The following is a 10,576-nucleotide window of genomic DNA, read 5'->3' as shown; positions in this document are numbered from 1 at the left end:
CGATGCTTTGTGACCACCTAGACGGGTGGGATAGGGAAGGTGGGAGGGAGGTTCAAGAGTGAGCGGTTACGGGGATATATGGACACATATAGCTGATTCACTTTGTTATACAGCAGAAACTAACACAACATTGTAAAGCAATTACACTCCAATAAAGATACTTAAAAAAATAGTAATAAAGCTGCAATTCTAACCCTCAAGAAGTCCATGGTGTAGCTGGGTGACAAGAGTTAAAGGAGGGAACCTCCAGTAGAGACGCCATGGGGACACACACAAAACTGAAGATTTAGCTGAATCTTAGAAAAACAATCAAATCATATTGTACTATCAGCTTACGATCCTGTTTTGGCTCATAGTTACCATTGACAGTCAGCTAAAAATGAAGACTCCTGTCCACCAAATGAAGAGTATATCCACATACACTAATGCTTCTGCAACCAAATCCAGGGATGTCCACACAGATCCCAAATTATAAGTGTCTCCTCTAGAGACTTCATTCAGCCTACCTCCCTAACATACATCTTAGTTCAATGGCTTGAAAATTTCAAGGCTAACTTTTCCTTCTGTGTTTGAGAACAGGGAACAGATGGCCCACACAGCATAAACTCTCCCAAGAACTAAGTTTTACCAATCACATGTGGTTAAAACCCAGATTTATACCTACAGATTAGTAAGCAAAAGAAACCCTCATAGTGACTTGACAATTACTCAGTGTGACAGCTGTTTGTACCACTACCAAATGTGACTTTTAAAACATAGGCTAACACCTCTGGTTCCTCTGGATTAAAACAAAACAAAAACCAAAATTAAAAAAAACAAAGAACCTGAGATACAATACCAATCCTAGTTAGTATAAAACCAGTCTTTGTAAAAAAGAATTTAGAAGGTGAAAAATACTAAGAAACTACATAATGGACAAAGAAAACTATAGACACAGATACCCACTCATTGCAATGTTCATGCTGTATATCTTGGTTTCAGGACATATTTTCATTCAAAAATAAAACCAGGGCTTCCCTGGTGGCACAGTGGTCGAGAGTCCGCCTGCCGATGCAGGGGACACGGGTTCGTGCCCTGGTCCGGGAGGATCCCGCATGCCGCGGAACGGCTGGGCCCATGGGCTATGGCCGCTGGGCCTACGTGTCCGGAGCCTGTGCTCCGCAACGGGAGAGGCCACAACAGTGAGAGGTCCGCGTATCGTAAGTAAGTAAGTACGTAAGTAAGTAAGGAAGTAAGTAAAGTAAGTAAGTAAGTAAGTAAGCAACGGGAGAGGCTACAACAGTGAGAGGCCCGCGTATCGTAAGTAAGCAAAGTAAGTAAGTAAGTAAGTAAGTAAGCAACGGGAGAGACTACAACAGTGAGAGGCCCGTGTATCGTAAGTAAGTAAGTAAAGTAAGAAAGTAAAGAGAGTAAGTAAGTAAGTAAGTAAGTAAATAAATAAATAAATAAATGAAACCACCAGGGCTTCCCTGGTGGCACAGTGGTTAAGAATCCACCTGTCAATTCAAGGGACATGGGTTCAAGCCCTGGTTCCTAGTCTGGGAAGATCCCACATGCTGCGGAGCAACTAAGCCCTGCGCCACAACTACTGAGCCTGTGCTCTAGAGCCCGCGAGCCACAACTACTGAGCCCGTGGGCCACAACTACTGAAGCCCACGCACCTAGAGCCCATGCTCCCAACAAGAGAGGCCAACGCAATGAGAAGCCTGCACACCACAGCGAAGAGTAGCCCCCGCTCACTGCAACCAGACACAAGCCTGCGTGCAGCAATGAAGACCCAACACAGCCAAAAATTTAAAAAAATCATAAAATAAATAACTTTATTAATGAATAAACAAATAAATAAACCCCCAAAACTGCAATGTTAGCTGTACGCTGGACATAAGTTCTACCCAAATGGCAAAAAATATCACTCTCTTGGGTGATATTTTGGATGCTTCTATCAGCTGCTGCATAATAAAGAACATCAACAAAACTTCTGTTCGCATCGCAAGGCCCCAAATGCATAATCTGTTTATTTTTTCAGAAGAGGCCAGTCTCTGCCTCTTGTACAGTAAGCCCCTTGAAAGTTGGGGCCCGTGACTGTCTCAATAACTGCTATATTCCCAGTGCCAAGTAGAGTACACACTTGCTTCTTTTTTTTTTTTTTTTTTTTTTTTGCGGTACGCGGGCCTCTCACTGTTGTGGCCTCTCCCGTTGCGGAGCACAGGCTCCGGACGCGCAGGCTCAGTGGCCATGGCTCACGGGCCCAGCCGCTCCGCGGCATGTGGGATCTTCCCAGACCGGGGCACGAACTCGTGTCCCCTGCATCAGCAGGCGGACTCTCAACCACTGCGCCACCAGGGAAGCCCCACACTTGCTTCTTATTTAATTTTTTTTAATTTGTTTAAGTCAACTCTTAGGCATTTCTTAGTGGGTTATACAGAATGATCGAATTTTCCTAATCATGCGTCTATTAAGTTAAAAAACAATCTGGATGGGAAATTAGAACCAGAACTTTTCAACTCTGATTTAAATCCAAATAAAACTACCAAATGTAAGACAGATAGCTAGTGGGAAGCCGCCGCATAGCACAGGGAGATCAGCTCCGCGCTTTGTGACCACCGAAGTATTGTAGTTCCTGGTCGTGGAGTTGGGAGGGGGTGGTCAGAGAAGGAAGGAAAAGCACTTGGACTCATTGTGACCTCAGTTCTCAACACCTGCTGTGCTTTCGCAGCCTCTACCCTGATGAAAGCACCCCAGACCCATCCTCTCTCCTGGGACAGGGTCAAGGGCAGTGATTTTGACATCCAGGGGTCTGGCCTCAGCCACTCAGCCCAACCAATTTGATTCCTTCCCCAAACCACTTCGGATTATCTCATGTGCTCTGGCCAAATGTGCGGCCCCTTCCCTCTCAACGCTGAAGAGAAAGCTCTTAATCATGGATCTCCACACACCCTGAAGACCTCTGTGTGCTTAGCCTTCAAGGGCCCAGGTAGCCCACAAAGGGATCCTACCTTCAGGGGTTACAAACATGGACCTGAGTTTGGGACTCAGTTCTGAGGCTGACTCACTGTGCACTGAGCAAGTCCTAATCTCTCTCTGGGCTCAGTTATTCCTCCGAAAGGCGGTCGTCCTCACACAAAGGAAATAGTCCACGTCTTGTCTCTGCAGGGTCTCTTTATTCTCTTTAGGACCATTCTGCTTGCAAGTTGAAGACCCAGTCCGGTGAGCTTAAGCTAAAATACGGACTTTTATCACAAGGATCTTGTATGTCTTATGGATACCAAGGCAAGGGTGAAATCAGGTTTTAGGAAAAGACTGGTATCAGGGCCTGACTGCCGGCCTGTGGGGGATCCAAGATGTTCACTGGCTCTGCGTTCTGGTTATATTCTTCTCTAGACTGGCTTCAGCCTGTGCACATTCCTACAGGAAACATAGTCTCCTACAGCTCCTAAATGACAGACCCAGGGAAGGGGCTGATAGGACCAGCTTGGGCCAATTGCTTATGCCAGGAGGTGTGGCCACATTGAGGAAAGTGGTTACCCTGATTGTAACCATGTGGATGGTAGGAAAGGGTCAGTTCTCACAAAGCAGCAGGGGAGATGCTATGGGTAGTACAGCCTCCAGCCTGATGCAGGTGACGTGGTGTTGACACTGACAAAAGTGTCTCTTCAGCAGAAGCTGTGCCTGTGGTTTTAGTGAACTGGGACCTTCACCCCTGATGCATCTGCCCCCAAAGTGGGCATTCTGATGTTGGTCTCCAGTGGAATGCAGGCTGAAGGTTTGGCAGGGCTGGAGGGGGTAGGGTCCGGAGCTGGCTTTGGGACCCAGGAGAGAGAGAAGCAGCTGGGTCCCGCCCACAGAAAGCGTGCAGGGCCTCTTGTGGGTGAATTAGGGAGGTGAACCTCGAATTGAAGACCACAAGTGGCAATATGGACAGAGCAGGGGTGAGGCTGGAAGTCACTAAGAAGCCCTAGAGGCGAAGACCGAGGCTGGGGGTCTGGACCTGTACATCCCAGTAATAAGTTTGGCCGTTTCCCTGTGCGCAGCACAGAACCAGTGTAAGCTTATGAGTGGGAGCGTGAACTGCCCTACAGATCAGTGGTTTGGAAGAAGCCTTTGGTTGCAATGTGGGCAAGAGGATGGGACAGGGTCATTTGGGAGACAAGTGACTGAGGTGCCTTGAGGGTTACCAAGCAGAGTGCGTTAGGAGTGAGGGGTCAGAAGACCAGGGACCCCAGCCTCTCCTCCTGGGTGCTCTCACAGGCAGAACGTGAGTCTAAGCCTCAAACTATGCTGACCATGACACCTTCACACTTCTTCCCCAAGGTGGTGGCTTTTTGCCTGGGACCTTCCCTCAGCTTAAGAAGGACCTGTGAGTGCTGGAGACTCTTGGAGCTGCCTGGCCTCTGCTGGAAGCAGGCCCCTCCTCCTAGCGTGGCCAAGCCTGCGTTTGCCCAAGCTCTCTTCCAGTAGGCCTGCAGAGCCGTCAGGATCTGACCCGGACCTGGAGCTGGAGGGGAGAGGAGCGGCCTCCCTCCACTGTGGCAGGGTGCCCCCCACCCCCCGCCAGCCCGGAAGAGGGGTTCTGACTCTTGGGTCACAAGAAAGGAGGAAGCAAACACAGCCTTGGCTCCAGGCCATGGCTGTGGCTCTGCCTTCAATACGCCTGTTCTCCCCTGTCTCGCTCAGGGCCTCAGTTTCCCCCACCCCAGCTCTACGCCCCGATACCTCAGACGGGAGGGCTACAGGAGCCAGGGTTGCTATGCGCTCTTTATTGGTATGGGCTGGGGTCCGGAGGTCCGGGCCACGCACTCAGTGCCGTGGGCGAGGGCAGCGGCGCTGCTTGCTCGGCTGCTCCTAGGCAGGTTCGGCGAAGCCGCCCGCCTTGCTCTCGGTCAGCAGACGGGCGTTGAGCCACTGCCAGCCATGCGCGGCATGGCCCCGCCCCCCGCGCCGGGCCCGCCCCCGGGCCCACCCGCCACGAGGCGCCCCTCCTCCTGCAGCCTTGCGTCCAGCAGCAGCAGCTTGAGTAGGATCGTCTTCGTTACGTGCCGACGCGCGCCCTCGTGCCGCTCAGCGCCGTCGCCCGCACCTTGCAACGTGGGCGCCGCCACTTGGCAGCCCACGGGGGCGCCCGCCGCGTCCTCACCGGGCCGCCCGGGCCGCCCGGGCCGCGCGGCGGGGCCCGCCGTCGCCTCGGCTAGCTGCTGCCGCTCGTCCAGGAGGAAAAGCAGCACGATCTTGGTCTGGGGGTGGGGGTGGGGCAGGGGCGTGAGGGGAAAGAGCGCGCCCCACCTTCCTATCGGGGACCCTCACCCAGCCGGGTTCTATCTCCCAGGACCCTGCCCCCTCTACGTTTCCGGGACTCCTGCCATCCTCCCAGCCCGGGCAGGGGGAGCTGGGGCAGGCAGGCACCCTGCCCTCCTCGCCCAGGATCCTGCCTCCCCTCTGGAAACCCTCACCCCCGCCCCCACCAGGCTGACCTCCTGAGACCTCACTCCGGTTATGTTTATGAAATCCGCTGCCTGCCCTCCCAGCCTCGATGCTGAGACCCTCACCCACCCCGGCCCCGGTCCAGGGCCTCTGCCCACTTGAGGAGGGGGAATGGAAAGGGGGCATAAGGGAACTCCCTGTGCCCAGAGCCCCAGTGGCACCAGCTAGGGCTGATTGGCCATGCCAGGCCCTCCACCCATCTGTCCACCGTTGGGAGAATCCCCTCGTGCTCCCCCTCCTCGTCCCAGCATCCCCTCCTGTCCACCTGTCCAGGGTCCCTGAACTCCATCTGCCCCTTTCCCCCCGGGACTCACACTCGGCTTCTTCCACTTGAGGTGGTTGAAGAACTGCTGTTTCCGCCAGGCCTTGTCCATGTCAGGTGGCCGCTCCTTGCAGGCCTGCTTGGGCACTTTGGTCCTCTTGTGGGAACTGTTGTTTCCCATGGCAGGGCTGGTCAGCACTGGGGGGCCCGGCCCACGCTGCCTCTGCCCTGCCCTCTGGCTGGGGGTCCCCTGCCCCGGCTGTGTCCCAGGGAGGCCACATTGTGACCTCATGGGTCGACCTTACCAGCTCCAGGCTCCGAGCTGCTCCTCCCAGTACACACGGGCCAATCTCGGCTCCATTTACTCTGTCTGTGACTTCTGGCCTTGGTTTCTCAGCTGTAAAACTGGGCTAATGATGATAAGTGAGGCGATGCTTGTAAGGTGCTTAGTGGTGAGGAGAGGAGTTTCTGGGACCTGGGTTTGAATTCTGACTCTGCTGCTAACTAGTTGTGTGACCTTGGCCAAGGTAATCAACTTCTGTAGGCCTCAGTCTTTTCATATGCAAAACGGGGTCAATTATGTTTCCTGTAAATGATTAGGAGGATTAAATGAAACTCTGCTTCGAAACAGGGCCTGAAGCAGAATGGGTGCTTGTGTCAGCCAGGTTCTTTGGTTGTAAACGACAGAAACTGATGTGTCATCTTAAGCACCAGCAAGGGAATTGATTGGGAGGATTTCAGGAAGCTCAGAGGACGGCCAGGAAGTCTAGAGATGAGGCCTGGAGGAGCCACTGGCCTGTCTGGGAATGAGAGGTCCCCAACCCGCTTCTGTCCCTGCCCGTGATGGCTGAACTGAGGCAGGTTATGGGCAGAAGACGAAGCCCTTGACGTAGGTGCCTCTGGAGCCCCTTGTGGAGGGGGGGCACCGCAGCTCCCCAGGACTCCCACCCTGTACTGTGTGTGTAGGTGGAGTGGGCAGGTTTCTTGTTAGAATTCTGTTTGACCATGAAAACAATGGCAGTTCTTTATTGAGAACTTATGTGCCAGGTACTAGGCTGAGCCCTATGTAGGAGATAACTCACTGGAGCCTCTCAATAGCTCAGCGAGATGGCTATTACCATCCCTGTTTTATAGGTGAGGAAACTGAGGCACAAGGAGATGAAGGTAGCTGGGGAGTCTCTGAGCATTCCAGGTGGGCAGCACAGGGCCTGGCACATGGTGGTCCTCCCTGTCTCTGCCTGCCTTGGCAAGGGCTGGGGGGAAATGGCGGTGTAGATGGGGATGAGTGCTGGGGTGTGTGTGTGAGGCCAGCGACCTGCTGTCTTGTATCTGCAGCTCCTAGTAAGAGGTGCTCAGTCAATGTGTGTTGCATGGATGAGTGAATGAATGAATGGATGAATGAATGAATACTAAGCCTGTGAGTTTGGGGCCAGCTGGTGAGTATGGCGCCATATCACACTGTCATTTTGCCTCGTGGGTCAAAATTGCCCTGCCCCACCCCACCCAGCCCAGTCTAACTGTGCCGGCGGCCTCACTGGCTGAAGGTGGGAGCCCCAACAGGGAAAGGGCCTTGAGGGCCAGAGAATGGCAGATGCTTCTCTGTGAGCTGGCCTCATACCTCCCAGTAAGAGAGGCCAGGCCCAGACAAGGAGGGGGTCCGGGGTGTGCTCCCCACTGAGTCCCAGTGCCTTTCTGCTTATGCCAGGTCCGCATGTCCTCTGCTCTTTAGGCTGCCACTGTTGCTCTGATGAGCAGGGGGTGGGGTGCAGGGGGCAGCTCCCCATTCAGAAATGTATGCTTGGAGCCAGGAGATGCTGACCATGCCCCCTCTGCCCCCAGGAGTATGAGCGGGCCTCCAAGGTGGACCAGTTTGTGACACGCTTCCTATTGCGGGAGACGGTGAGCCAGCTCCAAGCCCTGCAGAGCTCGCTGGAGGGGGCGTCAGATACCCTGGAGGCCCAGGCCCATGGCCCACGGTGTGTGAGGAGCTCTGCCCACCTGCGGGTCCGGTCCATGAATGCCCCTTATCTCCATGTGTCAAGGCCCTCAGCTTTTATCGTGTTCCATGTTCTAGCATCCTGGAGCCCACATTCTTGTTCCCTGGCAGGGAGGCCAAGAGGGGTGAGCAGGGGTGGCTGGCTTTGAGGCTGGGCCTCAGTGTCCCAGGAAGCCTGTCTTACCCACCCAGGCCCGTGCTGGGGCCCCAGTGCCTGGCCCCGTGAGTCTGGGAGCAGTGGGCTGACCCTCCACTCCCCTCAGGTCAGATGAAGAGAGGGTGGAGGTGCAGAGCAGGCCCCGAGGCAGCCGGCGGGCAGGGCGCAGGGCCCTGCGGAGTGTCAGTCGGTCACTCACCTGGTCTCCTGGCTCCTCTGACACAGGTGGGTGTGCCTGCGGTGGGATGGGAGGGCACGGCATCCCCCAGGGCCGCAGTGTTTGCTCCTCCACTTTCCCTCAATTCATCCCAAGAAACCCCCAGCCTGAGGGGGCCCGTGCCTGACCCCCAGGGCAGAGCTCAGAGGCTGAGATGCACTGGCGACTCCAGATCAACCGTCTCCAGGAGCTCATCGACCAGCTGGAGTGCAAGGTGAGTGGCCGTGTGGCCAGTGCCCCGTGTCTGTGGACCTTTTGGGAATCCACCCAAGCCAGGCACACGCCAGGGACCTGGCCCACGCTCTGCATCCCTCACAGGCCCCCCGGCTGGAACCCCTGCACGAAGAGGAGTTTACCAAGGGGCCCAACTCGGTGAGTGTGTGCGAGGGGCAGGCGGCTGGGTGTGGGAGTCCGGGAGGAGATCCTGAAGTGAGGAGGTTCATGGGGCCAGCTGCCCTCAGCCTCTGTCTTGTACATATGCCCCCTTCTCCAGGCTTGACCCAGCCCTTGTCCCCTGGGCCTGGCAGGCAGGTGCTGGGTTCTGGCCCTTGCTCTGTGACCCTGCAGAACTCTGTCCTTCCATGGGCGTCAGTGTCCCTTGTCTACAGTTCTGAAAGCTGGGTCTGGAGCAGTGTGGACAGAGGCTAAAGGGGGCAGGAGGAAGTGGTGCCATACTGCAGGAGAGTGGGACAGTGGCTGGATCAAGGCAGCAACCTTGGTGATGGGAAGAGGAGGATGGAGTCAGGGAAGCTGGGGGCCAGGCTGGGGCAGGAGCCCGACCTCAGGGTTGGCTGGGTGTGGTGCAGGACAAGAAGGGCGGGGTCGTCCTGGAGGCCACAGCAGTCCCTCACCCCATGCCCTGCCCTACCCCACCCCAGCTGACCAGGCTGCCTCTCTTGCCAGCACATCCTCGTGGCCCAAAGGCAGGTGCAGGTGGCAGAGGAAGCCCTGCAGGACTTCCACCATGCCCTGTGCTGCTACGTGGACTTCACAGGGGCCCAGAGCCATTGCCTGCAGTGAGTCCTCAGCCGGGTGGTGGGCCGGCCAAGGTCGGGGTGGGGGGTGAGCACGAGGAATGCTGGGACTGAGCGTCCTGGGCCAGGGCTCTCGTTAGACACCCCTGGCTAGGTGGGCAGAGGTGGTGGCAGCCCAGGCCTGGCCTGGCCGTCTCTTTGGCCCTGCAGTGTGTCTGCCCAGAAGATGCTGGACAATGCCTCCTTCACCCTGTACGAGTTCTGGCAGGATGAGGCCTCCTGGAGAAGGTATGAGTGGTGGTCTAACAGCTATTGTTTATTGAGTATGTGCCCTGGAGTGAGTCAAGCCTGGGTTCAAATCATCCTCTCCTATTCACTGGCTGTGTGACCTCAGGAGAGTTACTCCTCTGAGCCCCAGTGGCCTCCTTTTCAAAATGGGAGTGATCATAGTTCCATCCTCTTATCACCCAAATGAGATGACATGGAAAGAACTGAACACAGTGCCAGGTACAAGGTAGGTGCACAATGAATACACACCTTTACCACTGTGCCACACCCTATGGCATAGGGCCTATGCCACACGCCTTGTGTGTTATTTCATGTAATCCTCCCAGTATCCCAGTGAAGTGGACACTATTGTCCCCATTTCACAGAGGAGAAAACTGAGGCTCAGAGCCACTATGAGGAAGGACTCAGACCTGAAACCAGGCAGCAGGACTGGGTGGGAGTGGGGAGCTTTTAACCATGTGGTCCCAATCCTTGGGGACCAGCTCCAGCCTTGGCCCACTCTGCGGCCCTCCCCAGGCACCAGCAGTCCGCCTGCAGTAAGGCCTTCCAGCGCATCCTCATTGACCACCTGCAGGCTCCAGACACCCTCACCACTGTGTTCTTCCCAGGTGGGCTTCAGCTCCCAACCCTCTCCACAGCCCTGGGAACTGGGGGGAAGGGCAGTGGGCACCTGATGGCCTCTGACTCCCCACCTCTGACCCTCAGCATCCTGGTGGATTATGAATAATAACTGAGCCTCACCTGCAAAAGCCAAGGACCCTGGAGCCCTGCCTGCGTCCTTCTGGAGCTTCTGGACTGGTCAGCTCAGCTCAAGACCAAGAACGCTGCCACCTCCTATACCTGGGGCCTGGCTCTCAGAGGCCTCCCCTCCCAGAGCCAGCTAGTGGAGAATCAGCCCAGGGATCAGAGACTGGGCTGCTTGCTTTGTATTTCTTTCTTTAACAGTGTATTTTATTGCTCATAGCTTTGGCCTCTGAGGCACTCTGGCATCTGTCTAGCTCAGGAGGCCTGGATTCTGGTCCCCTCTGCCCCTGCCTTGCTGTGTGAGCCAGGGCAGGTCCCTTCCCTCTCTGAGTGGGCCTTGGGCTGTCTGGCTACCTAGTGGGTGCCTGCTTTCTTCTTGCTATCTTGGGGCCAGGCTTCTGCTTTTCCCCAACCAGCAGCAGAACCAGGGCTGATGCTCAGGGACTGTCCATACCCCCGA

The 10,576-nt window shown here is 55.5% G+C and overlaps 2 protein-coding genes across 2 annotated transcripts; one reads left to right on the top strand and one right to left on the bottom strand.

Moving 5' to 3' along the window:
* Window positions 1-4,880: 4,880 nt before the first annotated feature.
* On the bottom strand, window positions 4,881-5,921 carry LOC307063110 (uncharacterized protein C20orf144-like; the record flags this gene model as incomplete). Its single annotated transcript, XM_079719090.1, has 2 exons — window positions 4,881-5,231; window positions 5,793-5,921. The coding sequence occupies 2 exons, from the start codon at window positions 5,919-5,921 to the stop codon at window positions 4,881-4,883; spliced, it is 480 nt and encodes a 159-aa protein (XP_079575216.1).
* A 1,221-nt stretch (window positions 5,922-7,142) lies between these two features.
* LOC307063109 (N-terminal EF-hand calcium-binding protein 3-like) lies at window positions 7,143-10,106 on the top strand (the record flags this gene model as incomplete). The annotated part of the gene is made up of 9 exons (XM_079719089.1): window positions 7,143-7,364; window positions 7,580-7,716; window positions 8,000-8,118; window positions 8,245-8,324; window positions 8,429-8,482; window positions 9,014-9,126; window positions 9,295-9,372; window positions 9,889-9,980; window positions 10,078-10,106. The coding sequence occupies 9 exons, from the start codon at window positions 7,143-7,145 to the stop codon at window positions 10,104-10,106; spliced, it is 924 nt and encodes a 307-aa protein (XP_079575215.1).
* Window positions 10,107-10,576: the final 470 nt, after the last annotated feature.

This window comes from Hyperoodon ampullatus (genome assembly GCF_949752795.1).
Source record: "Hyperoodon ampullatus genome assembly, chromosome: 14".
Classification (NCBI taxonomy): Eukaryota; Metazoa; Chordata; class Mammalia; order Artiodactyla; family Ziphiidae; genus Hyperoodon; species Hyperoodon ampullatus.
Note: the sequence above shows the minus strand (reverse complement) of the source record. Positions and strands in the feature narration are given on the sequence as shown.